This window comes from Andrena cerasifolii, chromosome 13 (assembly GCF_050908995.1).
Source record: "Andrena cerasifolii isolate SP2316 chromosome 13, iyAndCera1_principal, whole genome shotgun sequence".
Taxonomy (NCBI): Eukaryota; Metazoa; Arthropoda; class Insecta; order Hymenoptera; family Andrenidae; genus Andrena; species Andrena cerasifolii.
In genome coordinates, this window is record NC_135130.1 from 8,050,880 (window position 1) to 8,077,368 (window position 26,489).

At 46.6% G+C, this 26,489-nt stretch overlaps 3 protein-coding genes across 12 annotated transcripts in view; 1 reads left to right on the forward strand and 2 right to left on the reverse strand.

Annotated features, from left to right (window-relative positions):
* Window positions 1–27: 27 nt before the first annotated feature.
* Window positions 28–2,494, reverse strand: LOC143375956 (ADP-ribosylhydrolase ARH3). 4 transcript variants are annotated; one of them, XM_076825675.1, is made up of 6 exons: window positions 2,361–2,494; window positions 1,793–2,001; window positions 1,333–1,709; window positions 1,132–1,244; window positions 832–1,060; window positions 28–738 (listed from the first exon to the last, which is right to left on the reverse strand). In XM_076825675.1, the coding sequence occupies exons 2-6, from the start codon at window positions 1,962–1,964 to the stop codon at window positions 571–573; spliced, it is 1,059 nt and encodes a 352-aa protein (XP_076681790.1). In that variant the 5' UTR covers window positions 1,965–2,001; window positions 2,361–2,494; the 3' UTR covers window positions 28–570. The 4 variants fall into 4 exon arrangements, with proteins under 4 accessions (XP_076681790.1, XP_076681789.1, XP_076681788.1 ...); XM_076825674.1 differs by having other exon boundaries at window positions 2,337–2,467; XM_076825673.1 differs by lacking the exon at window positions 2,361–2,494 and having other exon boundaries at window positions 1,793–2,113.
* Window positions 2,439–26,473, forward strand: LOC143375957 (A-type potassium channel modulatory protein KCNIP1). 3 transcript variants are annotated; one of them, XM_076825678.1, is made up of 7 exons: window positions 2,439–2,567; window positions 10,037–10,399; window positions 20,180–20,249; window positions 20,324–20,394; window positions 20,474–20,752; window positions 20,853–21,161; window positions 21,596–26,473. In XM_076825678.1, the coding sequence occupies exons 2-7, from the start codon at window positions 10,235–10,237 to the stop codon at window positions 21,641–21,643; spliced, it is 942 nt and encodes a 313-aa protein (XP_076681793.1). In that variant the 5' UTR covers window positions 2,439–2,567; window positions 10,037–10,234; the 3' UTR covers window positions 21,644–26,473. The 3 variants fall into 3 exon arrangements, with proteins under 3 accessions (XP_076681793.1, XP_076681792.1, XP_076681794.1); XM_076825677.1 differs by lacking the exon at window positions 2,439–2,567 and adding an exon at window positions 5,097–5,335; XM_076825679.1 differs by lacking the exons at window positions 2,439–2,567; window positions 21,596–26,473 and adding an exon at window positions 5,115–5,335 and having other exon boundaries at window positions 20,869–21,056.
* Window positions 15,936–26,489, reverse strand: part of LOC143375947 (dynein regulatory complex subunit 5) — a 34,869-nt gene continuing 24,315 nt past the window's right edge. For 2 of the 5 annotated variants that reach the window (XM_076825649.1, XM_076825650.1), the window contains 3 exons: window positions 17,040–17,195; window positions 16,731–16,845; window positions 16,402–16,669 (listed from right to left, as the gene is read on the reverse strand). In XM_076825649.1, coding sequence (XP_076681764.1) covers window positions 16,585–16,669; window positions 16,731–16,845; window positions 17,040–17,195 — 356 coding nt within the window. In that variant the 3' untranslated portion in view covers window positions 16,402–16,584. Of the gene's footprint in view, window positions 16,670–16,730; window positions 16,846–17,039; window positions 17,196–17,315; window positions 17,554–18,111; window positions 18,251–18,309; window positions 18,486–18,550; window positions 18,743–19,086; window positions 19,360–19,627; window positions 20,255–26,489 lie in introns of those variants that run through there. The other 3 variants (XM_076825647.1, XM_076825646.1, XM_076825648.1) reach the window with 3 other exon arrangements.

Consider the following 26,489-nt stretch of genomic DNA (forward strand, 5'->3'; position numbering starts at 1 on the left):
CTTTCCCAAAGATAAGAATATTCGGGATTATGTATAAACATCGTTTATTCGACAAATGTACAAATCCCTGCTAAAAACGTAAAAAACAATGCATTCCTTTCGGGGCGCCTAATAATACGCAAATGCAATTATTCAATTTGCAGTTTTCACTGGAATTACATTTCCATGAAAGTCTGTTACAAGATAAAATTGCGATCGATTATTATTGTTACAGTTGATAGTGTCTTTCCTTCGCGTAATGAGCGAATTTCACTTACGCCTAAATCGCCCGTGAGTTTCATTAAGCTACGTTTTCCTGTACGCGACGGGACGCATCGTCAAGAATTTCAAAGTCGACTTTCTCGAAAATGAAGCGCGATATCAAAAAAAGTTACTCTTTCTTTTCGACTTATAATAAGTAAATGAGCTGAGGAAAAGGAATAAAAAAATTTCGATATTGCGCTTCGTTTTCGAGAAAATCAACTTTGAAATTCTTGACGATGCGTCCCATCGCGTGCAGGAAAACCTAGCTTAATGAAAATTGCGGGCTATTTGGGCGTAAGTGGAATTCGCCCTGAGAGATCGAAGTTCCTATTGTACCGCCACTGCGTCGAACAATTGGTTCGCTAAAGTTGCAAATTCTTCCGAGGCCTCGCAGTGTTGCAGAAGATTCGAATTAATCTTTTCCTCGCCGTAAAATGCGCCCGCGATTGCGCCTGTCATGCTGCCAATAGTATCTGTATCGCCACCTAAGCTAATCTGGAAATAAAGGAACATTTAAAGACCAATATCTATTGGCTTCTATTTTTTCCATTAGCCCAGCTAATTATTACTGCAGTAGACAGAACTCACTGCGTATTGAATTGCCCTTCTAAAGGGATTGTCAGTTTCAATGCCAGTAATTGGCTTCTGAGCCCTCAAGAAACAAAATATTGCAGTAGGTACTGAATACAGAGCTGTGATGCTGTTCCCTAATTCCTGCACAATCTTTTCAGCGTGTGGCCCTTCCCCATCCTCCGAGATCAAACTCTTTATCTTGCTTAACTGTATTTTATAGGGCTGTGGCTCTGAAATACCCAAACTGCAAAAGAGTAAGAGTCGTCACAGAGAAATTAACTATTCCAGCAATTTTAATGTACGCTCCGACCATACCCATCTTCGTCTTTCTCTACTTTGTCCATCTTATCGATTAAATCATCAATAAAATTCGTTACAATCAGCTTCTCTTTGGGATTCAACAGAAGACTCTGATGGACCGCTACTGCCTGGGAACAAGCGCGCGAGAACCCTAGATAAGAAGCACGTTCCCCCTCGAATATTCTAATGTATTAACACCCCCCGAAGTTCCATTACTTGCAAAATAGCCCCGTCCATCCCAACTTTGTGGGTGTGCGTGATTTGAGTCGCCTTGCGAACCGTCTCCAGCAGTTTATCGTAGTTCTGATAGCAAAATAACGCGGCGGGGGCGATCCTCATCGCCCCGCCGTTCCCCAGCGAGCCTTGACCGTTGAACTGCTCCTTCGCGGGGCCTACGACGTCCGCGAACCTGTTGCCGCGCAACTTCTCGAACACGGTCACGACGCCGGGGCCGTAGCCGCGATTGGGCTCCAGGTAGTAACTCTTAACGAATCTCTTCGCCAAGTCGATCACGTCCAAGTCCTTCGCCTTGACCAGCGACTCGGCCAACGAGTAAGTCATAGCGGAGTCATCTGTAAACTGCATGACAGGTGCTATATACAGTTAAAAAAATACTCTGTCAAAACCAGCGAGAGGGAAAGGGTATTGCTCGTACAGCTTCGTGCTCCAGCGGTACCTTTGTACATAGGGCCCTCCAATTTGTCCAGGGACCGTTGCAAGATTATCTTCATGCCAGTTGTCAGCAGTTCCTCGTTCTCGTAGGGACTGCCCAGGCAATCGCCTATTAGAACGCCGAGCATCGAGCCGCGGAATTTGCTTCGGAGCAGTGACAAATCCATCTTCGCCATAACCTTCCCTGGTCCGCGAATTGTCGCTGGGCTTTTACTATATAAATAGATCGAGAAAGTTCGTGATTAGAAGGTTTCTAAATTGGTGTTAACAGTGCATAAACAAGCGGCGCAGCATATGAAGCAGAGGCTAGTGATCCTCTAGGGAGCGATTGGTACAACCGCAGCCATTTTGGAGCGAAACCGGAAATAACATAACCTAAACCATATCTATCTCTTTCTATCAGTACTTCTCTGTCTCTTTCTGTCAGTATTTCTGTCTCTTTTTTTTGTACAGTCTCTTTCTCCGTCTACTTCCGCTTTTGCTCCAAATCGCGGCAGCCAATCAGCGACGATACACGTTGCTCCGATCGCTGCCTAGCAGAGGCGTACAGCTGCGAATGAATATATAAATACCGCGCGAGTCATAAATGCTTGATTATAGCTAGAATTATTTGCCGATTCGTTTAGATGTCTCTGCGGTAAATTCGCAATGAAGATTCGAAAATAAAGCTCGATCAATGCGAGTAGAATGGTTTAACTGGACGAGTCCACCACCTGGCTTATCGATCGCCGATTTTTTTTTGCAGTAATTTCGGCGCAGCTGGAGAAACGAGAGCTTACGTAAGTAGATTTTCGAAGCTGTGTACACGTGACTAGCCTTTTTTAATTGCGACGAAAGTGCTGTAATTCGGGATGCAGAGATTGGTCGTTGTTTTTGCTTGACAGAGCGAACAATATTAGTGGCGCTTTGAGGGATTGGGTAGAATTGTTGTTTTTGAATTAAGCAAACCGGAAGCTATAGATTCCCACGCAATTTCGTAAGAGATATTCATAGCACTGGAGGCGCCATTGGCAACGAATTCGAACTGCTTCCAGTGTAATTCCGTTTTAAGCAATCTTCTGCTATTATCCGAGAGATTATTTTAACAATATAATACTATTTACTACCGCGGAAAGAAAAATTAGAGTTTGATAACGCGTGGCGTTGGAATTCTTCTCTTATTTAATTTGTAATTAATCGATTTGAATTTCCAGTTCCAAAACCGGAAGGGCGACTTTCAAATAGAATTCTACTTTACCGTAGTGGCGAAAGTCGTTGGGTTTCCGGGTTTTTCGCGCTCATTTCGAATTTGTATCTCGACTAGAATTCCCTTGCATGTGAATTTTCCATCTATTTTAATTCGTAATTGGCCAATTTCAGTTCCCATTTCGAAAATCAAAATTCTAACCCTGGAATCGATTTCTATTCGATTGTAGTGGCGAATTTCGATGGGTTGGCGGATTTTTCTCGCGCTTATTTCAAATTTACGTCCACGATAGATGTCGGCAGGAGAAAGTTATCGAGTTTAATGAGCGCGTTATTAATCGGAGGGGTTTAAAAATCGTGCCGCGAGGAATTCCGGTCAAGTTCCAGTATTTAATGGGACGTAGCGGGTGACGGGAAGGGAATCACTTTCCGATATCTGTTTAATTTATTAATCGAGGAGTCGGCCCCACTCGTGCGTGCGCTGCATGCTCCACTTGCATCGAGGTGGAACGTTTTTCGAGGTCGCCCGTAAATAAGCAACGCGACGCTGTGGAAAATTATTAGGTTACTCGCGGGATTTTCAGCATGAAAAATCTTTCTCGCGCCGCTGCTTTATGAGCAAACATTTACTCCAATAAAATAATTACTCTCATAATCGTCATTAATTTCGACGTGGTCCCATTTTGAAATCAAGCGAGCCCATCAGCGTATTTAAAACAACAGCAATAAATTGCCATTGTTTAAATAATGCCGTCGCCCCTTCGTCGCTTTAAATATCGACGAGGACGCGGTGGCTCGGGTTCCTCGAAATGTTTCGAATTTACATTGGTCATTTTGATTGCGTGCCAATCGGAACCCTTGATGTATAGTTACGTACGAGATACGTCATTGTTATTTTTGAAGTAGTCGCTCGGTAGAAAAAAAACCGCAACCGTGTTCACAGAAAATAGGAATAAGCCGGAGCTAAGTTAGATTTGACCGAAGCTCAAGCTTTGCTGTAAATGAAATTAGTGACCCATCTGCGCACGATAAGGGAAATTATCAACAAAACGATATTCCCCCTCGATGGGTGCTTTGAAAATAATTCCTCGGCCCGAGAGGGGAAGCAGAGTTCACCAATTGTTTCTGCTCAAAAATAGAACCTTACGAAACTTTTCTAAGAGGTCTATACTAAAGAGATCTTTACTAAATTCCAACCACATGCCCCTGAAAGTAAGCGAAACCTGTGATCCCACGTATTTCCCCACCCTTACAAGCTTTAACCCTTCAACAACTACCCGAGCCCCTTAAGGGGGTGTTCTGCTCTGACGAGGCGTTTTCGTTACTTCGGAATTTTTTTACAAAGAACCCATGAATTTTATTATTATTCAGTTTATTGCTAAATGCTTATTCATATTTAAACTATCTTCACAAATTTTGTGAATAGAGAAAAATGAAAATCAAGCGCAGTTGACTGGTTTAAAGTAATCGTGACAAAACATGGTAGCGATAAACTGAATAACGATAAAATTAATGGGTTCTTCGTAAAAAAAATCCGAAATAACGCGACGAAAATGGCTCGTCAGACCAGAATAGGGTAAAGGACCCAATTACTCACACCTTAATCTATTTTACTTAAAATAACGAATAAATAAACGCTGTAAAGTGACGCACAAAAATAATTATGCAATTCAACCTATAATCCATACTATAGATTATACACTACAGTTTAATTATTCGTTATTTTAAGTAAACTAGCTTAAGGTGTCAGTAATTGGGTCCTTTACCCTGCCCCCTTAATCAAGCAACAAATACAACCAATTGCTCCCGAAATCAAAGGCATCGTTCCCTCCCAAAGGAACCCCCAAAGCTGCATCACTTTTCCTTCAACCAAGAACGGATTAATTCCACCCTCTACCCCACCCGACCATAGCGTAATTACCAATCTACCCTTCCCCCAAACAAAAACCCTCCCCAGGTCACAAAAATCCCCCCAGAAAAAAGCACCCTCCGATTTGAAAGCGCGAAAGGACCTCCCCGTTCGCGGGCTTCTCGAAGGAAGCCGAGGAGCGGCGGCCCCGGTGCGCCCCCGTTTAAGGGTGGTTTTCGCCGGAAGGATCGAGGAGGCGAAGCGGCGCTAGGGTGGCCGGCGATTGGTCGGCGCCAGAGGATGCGTGCTCCGCTCGACCCGGGCATGTTCCAGTCTGCCGCCGACTGCGTAGTTGCGCGGGTCCGTCCTCTGCCCTTTCGCTTCCGGTAACCGCGGCGACCGATGCCAGGGGAACGTCGCCGTCGCGCGTACGCCACCGACATGACATAAACGCCTCGGTGCTCCCCCGGTCTCGTGAGGAAGCGTCGCCAGGACGGAGAGCCGGATCGCACGGTACGCCAGCCGACAGCTTCACCTCTACCCAGCATCCTCGCTCTTTGATCCCCTGTGTAACGTGGACGGTGCGCGGCCGCCCCTGCCCTCCCCCTAGACCACTGTCACCCGCTCGACAGAGACGCATCCAGGGTCATCCACCCTGCGTCCGAGCCGCTCTTGCCCCTAGAACGCGCAACCGGACGGCGCTCCGTTGCTCTGGATTCCGCACGCAACCTTGTCCTCCGCTATCGAATTTCCACGGCGAGCAGGTTCGAGGGCCTTCCCCCGGAACGTGGGGGACCCTCCTCGGTGGGCTGGCTGGGAGGGATGCTCCGCTCCTTCGCTGGAGAATAATTAATCAACAACCCGGGGTGGTACTCTCGGAGAGGGTGCAACGTGTTGGTGGACAGTGCTGGTGAACGATGTGCTCTGGCAGGATCCGGGGAGCTCCGCTTTCCTTTGCCGGACAAGCTCCCCAGCCTCGCTGCCTCTAGTGCCGACGCTCCTGGAGGTAATAAAGATCGCTAGGCAGGCAGAGAAACAAACAATGTTTCTCTCTAGCTCTCCGCACATGGTCCAGTTACAATCACCCCCGGTGTTGATATTATCTTTAGCAATTAAAGCAGCACCGTCGCTCCGAGCCTCTCGGCAGCGTGGTCCCGTCGACTCGTCCTCGTCTATTTGCCAGGAGCCCCGGCGTTCTTCAACCGAAGCTCGCGCACCCTTTGTTTTTAATCCGCGGGCAGAAATTCGACGGGAAGGGGGACGTTTATCGAGGTTCATCCTAGCGACGAGTGAAGCTCTTTCGTTTCACGTTTCTACTGACAAAGGAAACAAAGCGGGTTTAACGTCTGTTGTGGAATATATTTTTTCCCTCCAAGTCTCGCGGGGCAGGTGCCAGCGCGAGGTGTTACGTAATGCCCCGTCGTGTATCATTTCCCGGCAAATTACCCCCGTTCGTTATCCCCGGCGCCGAGATAATGTCCCATAATCGCTGGGGTTGCTGCTGCTCGAGTAACGAGTAATTAACTTCCGCACGACTTCTCGATATCGCCGTTCAATATCTCAAGAATCGCGGGGCAGAGTAAATAAGTCCATCGGGAAGCGCGAGGGCTAAAAATACGCCGCTCGGAGAATGGGACCACCCCGCGTCATTTCACGCGTCCAAGTATTAATTAGTCTAGGAAATTTTAATTCGAGAAAGGAATTAGACAATTCTCGTTCGCGTGAAATATTCTTGTCAGCGTTAGGGGAAAAAAAAAATAGGGGACGCGCTTCGTTTTGTTGCGAGAATCGTCGGCGTTGAATCATCGCGGGGCGAGCGGTTCGATGGAAGATTTAAGGCGTTGTGCCTAATTCTTGCGCGGGTGGTATTCGGTTTACTCCGCGATCTATTTTCGATGGCACCTAGAGCCGATCCTCGCGTTTACTCCTGACAATGAATGCACGCTCTATCGCGGACCAGTGGGCCGTTACTTCGGCCCGGCGATTAATAAACATCGCCCGGCGGCTTTAATAAAAATTCCTCAGCGTCCACGACTTTCCATCGGCATTTACCCCCTTCATTTATTTATCCTCGGCCAGCCGTCGCAGGCGGCTCGAATGCAATCGATACTGTAGAATCTCTTCGGGGTCCACCCTCAAACATTTACTGGCAACCGGTGGCGGCGACATTTCTTCGAAATCCTCCCCTATTTGCGGAAACTCGGGGCAACGAATCTGTTGCAGCGGCGCTTCTATTATTCCGCCGATCCACCGTCGGCGACGATCGATGCTACGCGTTCCTTCGGACGTGCTTCCTCGGTAAATGCTCCGTTGCCCCCCCCCCCATTGCGAAACAGCGCGGGCCCGTTCTCTTACCTTAATTAATTCGTTTTCACCAGCAGAAAGTACCCGTACACACGTTTACCAGCACTCGGCGTACTCGCGTAACGAGCCGAGTCGTCTGGAAGTAGGTAACGAGAACCGCAATTAGCGATTTGCGTAATTCATATTTATAAGAATCCCCCGAGGGAACGTAACGGACAAAGTTTCGCCTTAAAATTCCATCCCTCTTGCCGCTCCTTCGGCCATGGAGCTCCGCGATTACGGAATAATCGTCTCCGGATGGCAGTGTCCGATTTAAAATTTTCGCGTGAATTTTGAAATAGGGACGTTGCGTATTTTCAAAGGGGTTGTTGGTTTTTTAATTTCGTGATCTTTGCGGACATCTTGTTTACTGGGAATGGAAATTTTATGTAGTTCCAGGGAGACGGTGGCTTCTTTCAGAGTCAAAGGTGAATTGGTTTGGAGGAAAGTTCCTTGGGAATAGGTACTTCGGGGGAATTGTTTTTTATTTTTGAAGTATGAGAGCTTGAAAGAAATCAGCGATGCCCGACGAGTTTATTATTTTTCTTTGTGTGTAGGTGGTGGGTGGCAGTGTATTTGTTTCAATAGGCGTTAACCGAGTGACCCGGATCTTCCCCAACCGATCCTTACGTAATTTCCCACGTGAAAATAATTTGAAGCTCGCTGGCTCGCTAGGTCCTACTTATGCTGGATATTTACTCGCTTATCGCAGCAGTGGTCAATCAATCGAGGTCGAAAGCCACGTAATTCTGAGCTGAGCGCCACGTGGATCTTTGGTCGGCGGCTCGCTCGAAGTTTCTAATTTTCTTTTTTAGAAATTTACGAAGTAGAGTTTTTAGAAGAAATCTGCAATTGGGGATTTTGCAGTGGGAAACTCTGGAATAGAAAATTTGCAGTAGGAAACTGTCGAATAGAAATTTTGCAGTGGGAAACTATGGAATAGAAATTTTGGAATGAGAAACTCTTGAATAGAAATTTTGCAATGAGAAACTCTCGAATAGAAATTTTGCAGTGGGAAGCTTTCGAATAAAAATTTTGCAGTGGGAAACCTTCGAATGGAAATTTTGCAATGGGAAACTCCCGAATAGAAATTTTGCAATGAGGAAACTCCAGAATTGAAATTTTGCAATGAGGAAACTCTCGAATAGAAATTTTGCAATGAGGAAACTCTCGAATAGACATTTTGCAATGGGAAGCTTTCGAATAGAAATTTTGCCATGGGAATCTCTGAAATATAAATTTTGCAATGGAAAACTCTCGAATAGAGTTTTTTTTCGTGGGAAACTTTGAAATGGAAATTTTGCAATGAGAAACTCTCGAATAGAAATTTTGCAATAAGAAACTCTCAAATAGAAATTTTGTAATGGGAAACTCTCGAATAGAAATTTTGCAGTGGGAAGCTTTCGAATAAAAATTTTGCAATGGGAAGCTTTCGAATAGAAATTTTGCCGTGGGAAACTCCCGAATAGAAATGTTGCAATGAGGAAACTCCCGAATAGAAATTTTGCAATGGGAAACTCTCAAATATAAATTTTGCAGTGGGAAACTTTGAAATATAAATTTTGCAATGAGAAACTCTCGAATAGAGTTTTTTTTCGTGGGAAACATTCAAACAGAAATTTTGCAATGAGGAAACTCTCGAATAGAAATTTGGCAGTGGGAAACATTGAAATATAAATTTTCCAGTGTTACATCTTCGAAATAGAAATTTTGTAGTGGGAAACTTTCGAATAGAAACTTTCAAACATAAATGTTGCAATAAGATATGTTCAAATAGAAATTTTCCACTTGCGTGAACCCCAAATGTACCATTATTAAGATGTAGGGGTTGTTCTTTCCCATGTTAGATCAAAAGTGTAGCTGCAACACGTGGTTTTGCGAAAATTCGATTGGTCAAAAGGTCGATCCACCGTGATCTGGCCATGCCCGGGCTTTCGTTGTAGATTCGCTGGAATACACACTCGTAGCACAAATATTTGATCGGCCGCCCGGCACGCCGTTCCATCGCGCTTACGTGTACAAAGCCAGGCACGTACAGGCTTTAAATCCGTCATTTCACGAGCGGTTCGCGCCAGTTTTACTTATCATCGGACCGCGGATGTTTATACAGGCCCACGGTCTAGCCAAATATGCAAAATGCACGCCAAAAATGTGTCTCGTATACTCCAGAACCTATACATATCCACAAAAAAAGAAGAATCACCACAATTTCAACATTATTTTCATAATAATCGTCGTTCCTATAAATTCTAACAAAATTTAAGAAAAATACACATATTTATAAAGCTTGCAATATGGAAGCATGTAAATGCAATATGTGGAATAAATTACGTAGAAAAATCCCTTGTTAAAAACCGAATCGAAAAGTCCTTTACCACTTTTCGATTCGATGGCTCGTTCCCGAGGCAGAAGTGGTTAAAGTTGAGAACAGGTGGGGTGGCTCCCCTCGACATGAAATTATTTATATCTCGAAAACGGGGCGTCGGATTGAAAAACCGATAAGGACCTTCAGGCTCGTTTTTTCACGAGGAATTTACACGCTCTTACTCGTTATTCCTCCACCAGCTTGAGGAACGATAACGTCCACGGCCTCGGCTGACTAGTGACGCACCGTATCTACTTAAAACGACAGCTTCAATCTTATTTCACGCAAGACACTTGGGCAATCCATTTCCATCAAACTCAGAAGACCTAGAAATTCCTCTTTATCACATCTGCAGACCGCAGGCCTGGCCGTAAATCTAATCACCTCCACTTAGTCAGTTTCCCCATCCGCAAAAAAAAAATACTTAAAAAGCTTCGTTGCACCCTCAGTGAATAATAAAAGAATCAGAGAAAAAATTGCTAAACGAATCTCATTTTTCTTTGCAGCCACCAGCCAACCATTGCCTTCCCCCTCTACCCAAGAGAAAGCGGAGGAACGTGGAGGCTTCGAGGGTCAGGTGAGGATGAAACTGAGGGATGAATTAGTCGCGGCGTGGCTGTGAAAGTGTCGCGGAAGAGCGAGGGGAAGGTGGACCTCCGTCGTCCAAAGGGATTGCAGTCCTCTGAGGAAAGGGCAGACCAGGAATGGCGACACCGCCGGACTCGCCGGGACCGGAAGATGCACTTTTCGACTTCGAGAGCACGCGGACCAGGCAACAGACTGCTAGGCCAGTCGCCCTCGAGGAGCTCCTCAGGCAGACCAAGTTCTCCAGGCAGGAAATCCGGGTTATGTACCGCGGCTTCAAACAGGTAAGCGACCCGTGCGATATGCAATTTAAAATCTCCGCGATATTTGAAGCGGTCAGAAAGGGGGTGGTCCCTGCGGAATAGGGGAGCGATACAAAGAAGCTCGGAAAGCAGAGTCTGTAGAGTGTAGACCAAAATGGCTCCCACTGCGCTGAATACAATATAAATATTTGAGAAATAATACTGGGGGGTTGTGGCGACCCTTGGGAAGCTTCTACAAAAAAAGGAAAAGACACATTTGCATAGGGAATAAGCCTCTCCTCTCTTAAGACCCAAGTCTAGGTCCGCCTGGAACTTAACTTAGCCTTCGGCTAACCTCGGCTCGTCACATTGCAGGGAGCTACCTTTCTCTATAACGCGTTGCCACGTTAGCCAGGCTAGGTCTCAGCCTTCGAATTAAACTCTGGAAAGCGTTGAACGCCCGTTGTATTGACCTGGACACCTCCGACCTTTCGCGCGGAACGGGACCCGAGCGTGCATGCAACCTTGAGGCAACCCCCGTTGGTTCGTGGGCGAGCGCAACCACCGCCGCCCTCGAAACGCTTCGTAAATATTTCACGAGTGGCGGGGCAGTTAGCCTACGTAGCTCCACTCGTTCTTCTAGGGCTCTACAATTCATTCGCGTCCGGAAAATGACGCGGGCGGCACCGGAGACCGAGCCGACCCCTCCGCAAGGACAAGTTCGTCGCGGAAATCTTGGCCGTTCCTGATTGCTCCCCTGGGTGCATGCACAGGGTGGCCAGCTCGAAACGGGGCCGAGCACCTTCCCCTGGGTAGACGTCTGCGGTTAGAATGCCAGGAATGTTGCCAAATGCGCGGGGTTTAATGATTTTAAAGTTGGGGTGGGTTTCTGGCCCGAGTTGTTTCCTCTTCGTGAAATCTTCTTGGGCTGGAAAATGAACTTCATGTCGTGATTGGTTGGAAGCCACAGGGGGTTTTGGTGTTCTTCGCTGTTTTTGAAAATAATTTAGGAGAAACCACCTCATTGGGTAAATGTCTCAGTTACTGCCAGTGTCCCTATTACTACCGCTTTATTTATTTTGCCTAATAAAAACGTTATGTATAAAGAATAGTGTACAATAATAATAATAAGAACAGTCTGAATTTAATAATAAATTGTTTGTACATTATTCTTTGTACTTTCCATTTTTATTGAGTAGAATAAATAGGGTGGTAGTATCTACCCTTTTTAGAGTAGGTATTTGTCTCGGATAAAATAGTAGAAGCTCTTAACAGGGCCATTCTGTTTCAAACACTTCATTCAGAGGAAAATAAAAGTTCAATTGATTAGTAACTAAATAATTCAGAGGAGAATTATTTGTTCCTTCGAATAACGTAGCTAATGTCCACTTGAAATTAACTATTAGTTTACTAAGGTAGTATGGGATCAGGGGCCGCATAAAAGGGAGTCCAGAATACAGAGATATCGGGGACCGGTTTTGGCGGAGTTGGTTAGGCGTCTGGCCAGTAGCGCGGAGGACCCTAGGATCGCGGGTTCGAGTCCCGTCACCCCGAGGTTTTTTTTCGCGGCTCCCGAAAAACGTAGGAATTAAAAAACCTATTTCTACAATAAAACATTAGATATCTATTACTTAAATAATAATTCTAAAATAATACCCAAGTGTAAAAGTAAATAAATCCTCTCTTCTTTCCCATTTCCTTCTACAACAAAGAATTCTACTAATCCCTCTTCTCGAAACCCTCCACTTTCCTCCTCCCCCATCAGTCTTCAGCAACAAACTCGAAGAAACCTCCCCCGGAACAGATTCACCGAAACTTATCCCACCCCCAGCCCCAAAAGTCGCAACGTTTCGACAGGCACCGCGAGTTTAATTGACAGCGGACGACAAACAGAAGTCATTGACGGTGCAAAACGACTGGATGGGGGGATGGTTATCGATAAAGATCGCTGACAGAAACGGGACAGTGAAACGCGATGGCCCGTCACCCTGCGCAGTCGATATCAACCGCCCGACATATAGTAGCAGCTTGCGCGAGGACAGTCGCGGCGATAAAGCCACGCGAGGCCCACCCACCCTCTGTTTGCGTCACGGATCGTGCAAAAGCGTTTGTAACGAGATTGTAAATCAATAAGCACGAGCGATCGGACGGCAACCGTTTGTTCACGGCCCGCCGGCGGGTGGACATCAGGATCCTGGATCGCCGCGGCGCAAGCCTTTCCCGCTGTTTTTACGCAGCTAGGCATACCCGTTAGATATCGATCCGCCGTTTATGCTCTCGCCAGCCTAAATCTGTGTCACGCCAATCGCCGTTTTGCAAATCCTCGCCGCAGAAAGCTTGCGAAAGCTTCGCGGGGGTTCGAGGGTTCTCTCCGCGACAGATGCACCGGGGAGACAAAGAGTTTACTCGCTAGGACATCGTCGAATCTCTTTCTTATGCTTCTACTTCGAAGCACCCGGATCACCTTCTTCAGCTTCATTAAGCTCCCGAGTGTAGTTTCTCCGAATAATTCCTTGCGAATATAATTCCACGTTGTTAGAAGCAGTTCTACTGAGCTGTTCCCACAGATTTGGTATAATATTCGAGCCGAAGGTCGCGGCAATTGAAATCTGCTACGTGTCCAATCTCCAAGTAGATTCCGCGTGTCCTTCTGCTTTCCTTTTATTACCTCGTGCCAACTAAAGCGCTTCTACATTAAATGACAGAATTTCCTCTACGCTATTCTGGTCTTCCTCCGACCATTTTACTCGCGCTTGTTGTCCGAGATCGCGGGATAGTCCCATTTACACTCGAGCTACTCGCGCCGGGATCTAAAAGCTGACGCTAGGACGACTCCCAGACATTTTAAAGAGTTCCTCAGGTGTTTTAATTGCGCTGTTTCGCCGGCTCTACACTCGCCCACTCCGTGCCTGGCAATTGTGTCAAGAGCGTGCGTTTATGCTCGTCGGGAATGGACTTACAGCCGCGCGACGCATTTCGCTAGCTGGGTCAGGCGCGACGGAAAAACCATCCCTTAACTGAGAACGTATTGAGAAACATAACGATCCCCGCTGTGTCCTTGTACACGCTATCCATCTCCCTGCTGCTCGCCTGCGTAGATGCTCCTCCTGGATGCAACCAGTTCCACTGAAATGCATGAACGTACTTGCATCTTCATCCACGGTCTTTCTTATTAATAATAATGCAGGCTTTATTGACACACAGAGTGAATTACAATATGTAAAGGATAAAATAAAGGAAAGAAGAATAGAGATCGTGGTACCCCAGTTCACCCTTCGTGGTCACATCGTCTTATAATCAGAAATTGATTACTTTTGAGTTACCATTTTCGTATTTTTGAATTTCTCAACTTCTAAGTGATAATTGTACATTCCTGGTACTCGTATAATCATGGTTCAATAGTCTTCTTCTAGAAATATAAATGTTGATTTTTTCGCAACATAAGTCCCCTTTGGAATTCGTAAAGGCGCGACATTTGAACCCAAAAATTGCTCTTGCGGTGCGATACAGTGCCGCCTTAACCTGGACGCGAAAGAGGCAGCCGCCTCAGGGCCCCGGAGCCCAGGGGCCCCCCGGAAAAATTGGAAAATTTAAAAAAAGGGCTGTAAAAGCTGGAAAGAAATTGGAAATGGGCCCTTCAACTGTGATGGAAAGAAAACGGCGAATACACAAAAATTTAGATTTTAAAATGAGGCCCCTTTTCGCTGAACGGACCCCACGTTTAATCTTATTTATTTAATTGTTTTGATACATATTCCATTCGCGTGTTGGCGAGGTATTTTTGATTTTATTTCATTCAGCATAATTTAGAGGGCCTTATATGGGTCCCCGGAAACGATAAGGTGGCACTGGAGCGATGCACCCCGTGTGACCACGAAGGGTTAACCTCTTATTTTCCCCAAAAAAGAATCCAAGAATAAGCCACTGCATTCGCTCTTCTAACCAAGAGCAAGAAAAAAAAGCGGCTCGGTGTCCTGCATTCTCTTAAAGATGGACTCCACCCCCATTGTCTCCCTTCATCCCTTTCACGCAGTACCTCGGCCGTCCTCCAGCTTCTAAAAGTCTCTTTCCCCTACCGAAAGCGCGGAAAGTTGGACAGGGGTTCGCCCTATCGAACTCGATTCTATTTAAGGGCGCGGGGAGCGTATCCGGCGAAGATCGAAGAAGGCCGGGGACCTTGACGTTTAGGAGCGATCCGGGGAACCCCCTGGCCAGCTCCAGGGTGATTAGTTCGCGGATAGCCGAGCGGAAAGGTCGACGGGGTAAATAAGTCGCGGACTCCGCCCCTGCGAGCCCCCTGTCGCCGCGAGTGGACCTTCGAACTTTCACGCACCGCGGGTTGCCGTTCGTCAGGGGCCTTTATAAGCATAAAGCGTTCCGGGCTATAAGCGGTCCGATTGTTTAGTATCCGGAGCCTCTTCGACGCTTCTGCGAATCATTACGCTCGTCTCGGAGAAATTCAATGAATTCTCTTCGCGTTTAAAGTCAAAATGGCAACTTCGAATCGCAGAATGCGATACATGCAGGACGAATTTTGCGAGCACAACGCGCTCCGGGGTAAATCTCGAGCGGAATCGCTCTCCCGCGACTAAACGATGGGACGCGAACGCGTTCCAGATAGAGAGGATAAAATGTAACATCCCTGGGAGGCGATAAAATTTTACGGTCCTCAGACACCGCGATCGATTGCAGGAAACTCGAAACCAATCCCCCCCCACGGCGCTATTTTACCGAAACATTAAATTTCGTTCGTCGATTATTGGCCGCTTTAAAGCTTCAGCTGTGAACGATAAAGAAAAGTTCGGCAATAATTGTTAACGCTTCCACTTTTCATTGAATAGTACCAGGCCTCTGTTTCCGCAAACTCCGATCTGGCGGAAATAACGCTGTCCAAAAAATTGAACTTTTCTTCTGTTCTGTGGCATTCAATAGCCGTTTCTTATAGATTCCTGTGCGCTGGAAACGAATCCGCAAGCCGCTTGTCGCCGACACCCTCAGGTTTCGAGAAATTCGATTTTTAATGAAAATGTAAATTTTCGAATTTGAACATCTTTTGTGTTGAAACAGTAATAGTTATTCGGTTGCTTGTTCCGTCAAATTATTCTATAAACCCTCGCGAGCACAACGATATCAGATATTATCGAGTTATAAACATTTAAATATGTTTAAACAACGACCAAATGGAAAAGGACACCCGAAATGCACCAATTTTTCCAGATATCTTTCTATATATATCAAAAACTAAGGGTCTAGGAGAAAATCTAACTGCTTCGCGCGATGCAGCAGACATTTCCCCTCCAGAAACCATCAGCAGAGGTAAAACACCTCTAGTTTACAATACAGAAACTAAAGTACTACTCGGAATCGAATCTCTCGAAAACTGAGGGTGATAGGGAAATCCTGCTTACGGATTCGTGTTCAGGGCGGAAAGCTCTACAGGAATCACCCGGCGGATATTGCGGACGAAAAATCGTGTTGGACAGTGTAATTATACCGACTCGGGTGGAGCGATATTTTTAGAAATTTCGATTGTGGGAACGATGGCAGTTGGATGGAATCTTTTTACAACGACCGTAGGAATGATGTGGAGTGGTGCTTCCGAGATTGCGCGAAACCTAACGTTGTTTTTCCTCCGCCTTCGTTCCTCCGTATTAATAATGGAAAAAGTCTTACCTCTGGCCTACTTCCGCCGGCATTTACCGTCCCCTCACGGATCTCGCATAAGTTTCTTCAAGTAGCTGCACCCTAGTTGCGCGGTTCTTTTGTTGCCAGGTCCTTTCATTAGTCCTTCTCCATTACTGATGGCCATTTCCCGCTGCTCCTCCCGCGATCCTCGCGACAGAAACGCCGTCGCCGACGATTACGCGAAAATATTAATCACCCCGCTCGCCTCTGGCGGTATTTAATTAGCCGCTGGCGAGCATTGCTCTTTATTTAACGCCGCTGAGCGGAGTTTAAAGGAGAAGGAGTTTCCGGGCGCGATAAATTATACGAAACGGTCAAATTCGCCTGAACACTATTCGACCTCGATTATTACTAGAGCTTGAAAATGGACCCGGGGCTTCCGTGGGAATGTTTAAAAGGAAGCGGAGACACTTTGGGCTGGATCTGGGTTTCACGCTAGATACAGTTCTCTGTACTCCCGTTAGTATTATTCTTCGCAGTGCTCTCCGCTTACAACCCAAGACGACGCTCCTGCGCCATTAAATTTATAACCAGACGCGTCGTTACGAGATCGCAAACAATTTCTGCATGCTGTATATTCGATCCAGCAGCCTCCCCGCCACCTCCTTCTTCCTTCTCTCTTTGTTCCTGCGAACAACAGGACACGTACATGCGTTATTCCTGGAGGCGGCGCAGCCTCTCCCTTTACCTGAGCGTGCTCTCGTGAATGGAGTATTCCGATTGTCCAGAGAAATTGCACATTCGAGCGTCGAAATCGACGATGAACGGAGCGGACTTCAGCGCGGCCTCGAACGCCTCGCCCACTGAAACAGTATTGTTTATCATTAACAGCTGTCCTACTATTCGTCAGCAATATCGATCGGCCACGTATGTACGGGAGAGGCGATAGGGAATTTTCGAACCGTCTAAATGCTCCCTGGAACATTAATTCTGAAAGGGTTGGGCCCGAGGGTTGCGTGATTTGGTTTAAAGAAAATTAATCGCGATTTAATCTCACCTGCTTCCCCAAAATCGTTATTGGAGACGTCCAGGACCAGGGTCTCGAACTCGACGCAGCCGGACTTTAACACCTCGACGAGCGCTGCACCCCCTTCGGACGTTATGCCGCAACCACTTATGTTAAGTACTTCCAAGCTGTCGGTCCGAACCAAGTCTAGAAGAAATATCGACAGGTTTTTCGATATTAATTTAACGTGGCTGCGTTTCACGGGAGGGGGTTGTGTCTGGTCAGTGGATTTTAGGGCGGCGTTGCGGAAACACTCTGTAGACTTACAAGCGCATACGTGAGCAGCTCCGGCGTCCAGTAAGGGGTTCAATCTTAGATCTAGTCGCTTTAGGATTGATTGCTCCCTTTTTAGCAATCCGTATATTACGCCTGCCACCCCGACGGGGCCGATGTCGTTGTTCGTTAAATGTAAGGTCGTCAAGGCCTTGTGCGCGGAGAGGAACTCGCCGACGGCGTGGGCGCCCTTGTCGCCCAATTTGCAGTGGGAGAAGTCTACCTCCTCCAGCTGGGTTTGCGCACGGCATTTTGGTAGTTAATTTTTTTTATGGAAATGTTTTTAAATAGTAGATAGTCGGGGTGATTGAAAATTGTGAGGTTTGAGTTCGAGGGGGTGGGTATTTTTGGAGACGAGGATTTGTGGTGATTGAAATTTCGGGGGGTTGAAGATTGTGATATTGAAATTTGAGGGGGTGGAAATTTTCAGCGATTGGGATTTGTGGTGATTGAATGTTGTGACGTTTAAATTTGAGAGGGTGAACATTTTTGGAGATTGGGATTTGCGGTGGAAATTTCTGGCGTTGGGAATTTGTGGCAATTGAAGATTGCGATATTGAAATTTGAGGTGTAGAAATTTCTGGCGATGAGGATTCGTATCGATGGAAGATTGTGATATTTAAATTTTCCTCAGAACTCCGGGAATTTCTGACGACGGGACTCGGTGGCGATAGAAATTTAGGGTTGTGGAAATTGTTAGCGATGGGAGTTTCAAGTTTCATGCCCTGTCGTAACAGAAACTTCACATTTTCAATCCCCGAATCCCTCCCGAAACGAATCTACCACCGACACTGTGATTATCCACCATCCCCTGAAGAAGAGCAGCAGCACGTGGTTGGTCGAGATTACTCCTAGACAGCACAAATCTCTTCAGCATCTTGCAACCCTTAATCCCCTTTCCAAGGCCCATGCAATCCTCCACGGAGAACCTTTTTCAAAGCAGACCTCAAGAACAACGAGAGACCACCCTCCCGAACCCCCAGCTACGAAACTCACTCAAAGTCCCGCCACTGGAACCCATCGTCCATATAAATAAGCCCAAAAGTGATACGAATCTCCAGCAAATTGGGAAACTGTGGCAGAATAACTTCCAATGGGATATGATGTACGACGTCGTCCTCGGCGGCGCACGGATCATCCTCCTCCAACGGCTTCTGCTGTTTCCTACAAAATGCCAGAGAACCTTTAAGCTGCCTCGACTAATGCCGCATTCTCAAGCAGTTCCTCACTTGGTGGGCAGAAGGGAACGAAGCCTTATCGCCTGGACGTAATTGCGCACCAGCTCTATCATCGTCTCGCACTCCTCCATCTGAGACTCCATGTAGCTTGGCTCCAAGCTTTCCAAATACTCGGCAATTCGACCCTCGCAGTACCTCTGTCGCCAGGAATCCCCGTGATCGGCTGGATCGTTGTTCGTCCACCTACGTCGCCCATAATTTCCACGAATTTAAAGTTCGAGGCCACCCATCGCGACTAACGACTCAGAGGGGAGGGGAGGGGCTGTTTCATGGAAATTCGATAGCCCGTCCACGCGGGGTATGTTTCTTGAAAGGTGGCCAAGAATGGCTCCCCTTCTACCAAGGAATTAATAAGACACGTGGTAAATAACAGCCGAATAGTTTGAAATGGCTGCTGAGCTATTCAATTGGGAGATTGCAATGTTTATTCCTCAAGGATTCTTGCTCGAGGTTTTGAAACCACCCCTTTGGTCGGTCGGAAGTAATTCTGTTTCAAAATAAATGAATGGCTGGTGTGCTGTATTTGCCTGTCCTTGGAGCAACGCTTCCAGTAATGTTCATCCTCGATGACCTTTATAGTCAGCTCGAAGGGCAGATCGGTGGGTAGGATCTCGATTAATTCGAATCTGTCCTCGCAGGTGGACAGTTCGTCGAGTATAGGGTTGTCCTTCCACGCAGCAGCTATCGCGCGAAGGGCGAGGGTCCTCAGGCTTGGAAGCCTCCCCTCGTCCCAAAAAGCATCCTCCGATCGAATACTCCTGTCGCGCTCGAGCGACAGCCGCGTGGTCTCGTAGGAGCATCTGACCAAGCAAATATAATTTTCAATTATCTCTCGCCTGCTCGGGTGCCTTTTGTGTATTTTTATAAAGAAGCTTCGTTGATATAGGTTATCAGCGATCAATCGCAGCAAATATTTGTTACCAGAGTGAACAAGAAAGCTAAGGGGCTCGTAGTTTCCGCCTCGCGATTATTCCTTTTCAAAAGAACGAGTCCCTTATTTTTCCTGGGACCGTGGCACGCGCCACAGCGCAATCGAAAAGGAGCCGCAGAAGCGTGAAAGGGCATTACCTGTAAGCCTCAAAGACGTTCCTCGGCACGGTGTGCGGAATCCTCATTTTCGGGTATTCCTTTGCTCATCACGTTCGCAAACACGCAAACACGAGCGTTTCTTCTATCTCCTCTCCGCGTTCCTCGAATTTTCTACCATTTTACGACCCACTTCAGGCTGTGCTCTTCCGACGCTGCACGGAAGCCACAAGCTTCTATCTTCAGCGAATTAACGTGCTGTAGGAAATTACGTCCTCGGAATTTTCTGTGCCACTAATTCTTGGCCTACTACTATATTTCAATATTATTATTATTTATATTCAGTAGCGAGTGAAGTCAGCAGCAGGACACATAGCGTGGGTCGAAATTGACCCAGTAGCCTCCACGCGTAGATCACACGAGAATAATTGTTTAAGGGAACTCGGTCGGTAACTCGTCGGTAACCAGTCGTTCGAGTGGCGCGGAGCCTTTTAAATGCCCCCAAAATATTTATTCAATCATCCTCAGTCCCGTTAAACTATTCCAAACGCTTTCCAATCTCTTTCAACCCTCCCGGATGCTCTGTGGTTTCAGGAGTGCCCGGAGGGCGTAGTGCACGAGGACTCGTTCAAGGACATCTACGCGAAATTCTTCCCCCATGGCAGTGAGTTGCACTTAGATAAGAGACCCGCGATTTCCCTCCGTAGATTAGATAACGGCCACCCGTACGAATTCCAGACTCCAGCCTCTACGCCCATTACGTGTTCAAGGCGTTCGACGTCAACTGCAACGGCGCCATCAGCTTCAGGGTAATGGCCTATTTTCTTATCGCGCCGTCAAAGGCGCGCCCGTAAACGTTACGCGTCACGTGATATACGATCGCCGCAGGATCTCCTTGTCACCCTATCGACGTTGCTGCGTGGCAGCATCTACGAGAAGCTACGATGGACGTTCAAGCTCTACGACATCAACGGCGACGGTTGCATCACCAGGGGCGAGCTAGGGGAAGTGGTGACGGCCGTGCACGAGCTGATGGGCAGGCGGCACGGGCACCACGCTGAAGAGGAGAGGAAAGCGAGGGAGCAGCTGGACAGGGTGTTCAAGAAGCTCGACCTGAACCAGGATGGCGTGATAACCATCGAGGAGTTCATCGAGAGCTGTCTAAAGGTAGGACGTATGGTATGCGCAGTAGTCGGAGGAAGTAGAGCGAGGCATGCTTCGTAGAAAAAGGCATGCGTCGACGGATAATTATTAACAAGAATTTAAGAAGATCGATTTTCCAGGACGACGTGATCACACGGTCACTGACGATGTTCGATTGCGCGCTCTGATCTCCGGCGAAGGAGGAGCCCGCGGTAGTGACCACCACGCCGCCTACGCCGCTCTCCACAACGACGACATTCTCGCAGTCCCAGTCGCCGTCGCCGCCGCCGCCGTCCTACTCTCTGCTGCCACCGATTCCACCGCCTTTGCCTTCACAACCGCCTCCGGGGTACACCGTTCAGGACCAGGAGCTCTACATGCTTCTCGCGGCCCACTGGTGGAATCAACCGGAGGCTCCGCTCTTTTGCTAAGGGTACATACAGCTCCACCACTAGATTCCCTCGTAAAAATTGTCTCGGAGGGCCTCGGAATCGAGAAAAATTGATTTTGAGGAGGATGGTATAGCGGTGGTAAATTAGTCGACTTCTTTACCGACAGTAGGTTATTCTCCCTGGGATTTTGGTGTCTGGGTCTCTTCTGACCCACGCCATCAATGGTCCTGTCAATCTCGAGCTCATCAAACTATCTCTAAACTTTGAAATATCAATAGAATCACGATTCTAAGTGATGGAGAGAGGCAGAAAGGTGCGTACGGGTCAAAAGTGACCCAGAGACCGTCTGCTCTGTGACTACTCCGAGTGTTGGTTCTCCAAGTGCCCTTAGTCAAGATAAATCATCCTATTACCTTTAAATTCTTTCAAATTCTTCTGGAATGAGTTAATCAGAAGACCTCTGCCTCTTTTCTAGGATGCCAAGAAACGCGAGCCCCGACGAGCTCCAATGTGGAGCTTCTGAAGAAAGGGGAAACGCAAGCGAGTTCAAGAATTTTGCCACGAATGTGCTCGACGCGTGGAGCTGGAGGCGTTCCCTCCAGAGAACTCTGCTTACGTAGCGCGCGTGAACCAAACTAAGTGTCCAGGACTAACCAAGTGCTCCTGGGGAAGGGTAACGATTTTGTCAATTGAGGGACCGACTGGTTCGCGTCGTTCAGAGACGTTAGGAGCCGACTTATCACAGAGGAAAGACTATAGAAGATAGGGACGTACCAGTAAGAATTAGGAAGAAAGTAAATCGAGTGGAGCTCGGGGAGAGCAACTTTCCTTATCCACGAGTCCCATGGGCCCGTTTCGAGGTTAGGAACGTCGACGATTTAAGGTGTTTGACGCTCTATCGGCGCTCCATGACGTCGCCGAAGAGAACGTCGCGGATTGAGCATGATCCGAGGGGATTCGATGCGAACGAGATACTCGATCTTAGTTGACTTCCGTGCCAAACTCCTGTAAAGATTATGGTACTTGCCTCACGTGAGCGACGATAGGTCGCCAGGAGGAACTTCGTTTAAGAGGATTAAGTATGGGGAACGTCAGAGAGTACTGAGTACTGGGCTGAAGCGATAGATAATAGTACAGGACGTCTCTAAAGACATGGCGCAATCGGGGGTGGTTCTTCTGGGGAAATATGAATTGAATAAAATTTCCTTTTATTGCACAGAAACTCGAGTAACGGAGTCGAAGTTAATTTCCATTCAACTGTTTCGAAACGAATTACCAAGTTTCCGGTTGAGTCACGAATTTAGAGACAACCTGTAGCGAATCAGAAACGGATTGACTTCGTACACTTGATTTCAAGAGAAGGAACGCTTTCTTTTGTCCCATAAAAAAAAACGAGCAGATTCGCTTTACTTTCCGAGACAATCGCGTGTTACCGCCAGTTTCCTTAAATAAGAAGTGTCTTTGTTCATCGACAGAACATTCCACGAGGGTATACGAAAACGAGCGCACCTAGTTTAGCTCCGAGCCTGACGAATCCAAAGATCTTTCGAGTCAGCCGTTTTTTCGAGATCGTTTGTAGAAATATCGTAGAATTTTAAGGGGAACCGCGAATCAATTTTCTAAGAAAAAAATGGGGGGAAAAGACAGCCGATCGTCGAAGGTATCATATAATAAAGTAGACGCTAAGGGAATCGTTCGACCTAGTCGAGAATTAGTCTCGTTTTACCATTAAACGCTCGCCCGGCGACAATGAAACACCAAAACTGCAATAATTAACCTAAACTTAAGCAAAAGAAAAGAGCGCGGGACAGTTTTTCCATTGAATTTTCTAGGTTATGAGACACGATCGACCCTGGACCGCCATAGGCGTAGGCAGCTTGTCGATCATAGGAGCTTTAGGAACTACATAACGGCGTTACAAACGTTCGTACGTGCACTTGAGATCTCGTGACTTAAAAAGATGCCGAATAGAAGGAGTTTTAGAACCAATAGGGTCTCGCGGTCCTTTTGGTACCAAGGAGAATGTCGAGTAAAAGGAATCTTGAAACCCCTAGATGGCGCTTTCGTTGTTTTTCTATTATTTAGTTTGCGGCAGTCGGTTATTAGCATCCCTCTGATTTCAGTTGAGCAAGTACCGAGGTTCCCTGCTTAAACACGAGCGATAGTTACCTTCGGAAATGTTGCAGATTGTTAAACAATCGACGCTTTTCGTGTCTGTCCCCAGGTCCTACGGAAATAGCGAATGAAACGAATTAGGATCGTCGATCTAGGATGATAAGGATTTGTTAACCGTTGTTGTCTCTTTGTAGCACTGTCACTGGTCGATATACCCACCGTGTTTTAATAGGGATCGAAGACGCGGAATAGGTTGCTAGGCGCGTCTCTATAACGACTGGTAGTACATAACCACACTCGCTGAATCACCCATTTAAATTCACTTCTATAATATACAAGACCACAAAAAGGGAAGACTTTCCTTCCATTTCTTTCACACATCAGTGTCTCCTCCTCCATCACTTATTGTCAACACTTTACACAGTGGACGATGGGATTGATACTCGACCCGAGTTTTGATAACGATCAGAATTGAATGACTCATTTTTTATTTATTCAAAGTGATTGGCAATGGGTATTTGAAAATGGAGTAGGTGATTCTACGTGACAAAAGAAGACGAAAATTAAGAGTAAAGAAATTGTGGTGGAGGCTTCGTTTCTTAGTTATTGAAGTTTAAAGATTTGGGTCCGGGGCGCCTGGAGCAGGACAACTCGACGATCAGCCGCGCGCGTTGGACAATAGGGCCCTTGACGGCGGCTACGCGCGGCCCAACGCGCTGCGCTGACCCCCGAGTTGCCGTGTCCAGGCGCCCCGGACCCAAACCTTTAAAGAGTAATAACTAAACAACGAAGCCTCCAACGCAATTTCCTTACTCTTCATTTTCGTCTTATCTTCTCACCCGCTTCCTTTTCCACTACCCGAGAACCTTGTATATTTCACTCCCATCGCCCTTTGCGATCCTAATACCACCGGCAAGATTGAATGTATGCTACAATGGAGAACCGTTGTTCCTAAAACGTGTGAAAGCGTAAATGTAAATGGGCGAGTACATAACGAGTACTGAAACACAACCAATTCCTGCGTTCGGTCAGTGAGTCGGTTGGAACGATGAATCGCACATGGATATAAGAAAACCTGTAAACGGTCACATAAAAAATGATGAATTTCTCGTGTACCTTCTGGCACATTCTGAAAACGGAAGCATCCCCCGTCGTTGAAAGGGAGACCGATCCAGAAGCGTTGAACGCTTTCCGAACACCCTGTATTCGATCTAATGGTAAACGATTTTTATATGTTTTCTAAGAAACGAACAAAAAGCTGACTCTGCGAGGAGAAACAACGAACGTTACTGTTAAAACTTTTCTACGATGATCGAACGAGGACAGCTGGAAGCGAAAAAATAGAGAAACAGATTACCGACTGGAGGAAAGGTGGAGTTCGTTGTAATTTACGGCGTTAATGAAGATTTAGGGTTTCTGCGTAAGAGTTTCGTCGGTGCTTCGACTAGCCCCTTCGATTCGATCGGAGACACTTCGGAAGGGCGAGGACTTATATTTTCGTAGGCAGACCATGCGCGGTTTGTTCCTCGTAATTTAGAATACATATCGTGCTTGTTGGTCGCTCGATGTCGAGGGCGGCCATTGGTGTCCGGAAACTTTTAAGTTTAAGGTGTCCATGTTCCCGGTGTCTGAGAATCAAACGCGCTCGGTTAGGAGGAGCGCGCGGGTTGCATTCTGCGCAGGGGCTACTAGCTGCTCCAAGTTACCAGGCCCCCTTTAAAGAAGCTCCAAGCTTTTGAACAGTCAGTACATTCTGATTCAGAGTTTAATGCAAAACAATGGCGATCGTAGAAGAGGAACCTAGTCAATTGATGAACGTTAGACGTAACATACATGTAGATCGTAATTAACTCGCTGGACGATAGGTCCGAGTCGTTGAGCTCTTGTAAACCAAAAGTCTCTGACTAGGTGCATTTATTTCTTTAACCCTTCGCAGAGGATGAACCTATACATGATACGTATATCGTGCGGAAAACGCCCGAGGAGCGTTCAGTGAGCACGGCGTACGAATGAGACCGGACGATTCCCGCACGCGACAAAGGGTTAAAGGATATTCTTGTCAACTTGTTTTCAACTGATTATGCCTTTTGCTACTTCTTTAAATTTCCATCAGAAGCACGCGATATGTTTGTTGGTGCATTTAGATACTCTTGGTGTAATTAAGTCAACGATGAATTAATTCATAGGCACTTAGTTGGTTCGATTTGCCTCTCTATTCGATGCTGCTTAGCGCAATCTGGTTTAGCTGCGGATATTCGAAGGAACTCCGCCGGAACGCCACAACGCGTCAGGATATCAAAATGATTTAGATTACGTAACACTTAGATCGTAAATGTCTCGTCGAAGAGCACAGGCGGCGAATCAAAATTTGTTACGATAGTTGAGTAGCGATTGGAGGTATTCGGTTAGTACGTAGCTGGTGCGATACAATTGTTAAGCTTAAAGGCACTTTTTTATGACGGAACTAATAACTAGATGTAAAACTCGCCATTGATGCAATCGCTAGAACGTACAATGTGTCGCGAAAGTATTTTTCAACCATTGCAGACAAAACGCTTTTTACGAACGTCAACGACACTCTTCCTTCAGTACTAACAATTAACAAACGGACCCTCGGGGATTTTGCAGATTAATCAGGGTAGTTTAATATTTCAAAGAGTACTAACAATTGCTATTTAAAATTTCAAACTGCCACATTCTAAAATGATTAATTGTGGAAGAAAAATGATTTTGCTCTTTTCCATCAGGATTTTCTTAATTCTCGATATTTTTTATTCATAATTTCTTCACAGATAGTACTGTGTGGTATTTGTCTGCAGAGGTGCGGAGATTTTTCTGACCCATCATGTTTAGCACGTTAAATTCCGTATAGTACGTTAACTAATTCTCGTACTGCCAACTTCTCTGCGAAATCGAGCAGCAATCGGTCCAACGTAGGCATTCTGCACGCGAAAACGTCGATCGGTACAGTATTCTCGCGGGGTTTAAGAAGAACGCGGAACAAGCATCGGTTCGTAGATCACCGAGTCGTCCTTTCTCCAGGCCTTCTCTCTATTACTATTAAATAGTGGCATCCATTACTCGCGACCCTTGCCCTTTAGATCCAAGGGAGGAGCTTGTAACGGCGAGAATTGTAATTTATCTTTAGGTCGGAATTGATCCTCGCCGCACGACTTGTATCTCGCGACAATTGAATTGTAAATTCTCGACGAATAAAGGAGGAACGTCGTTATTGTTATCCGCCGGTTTCATTC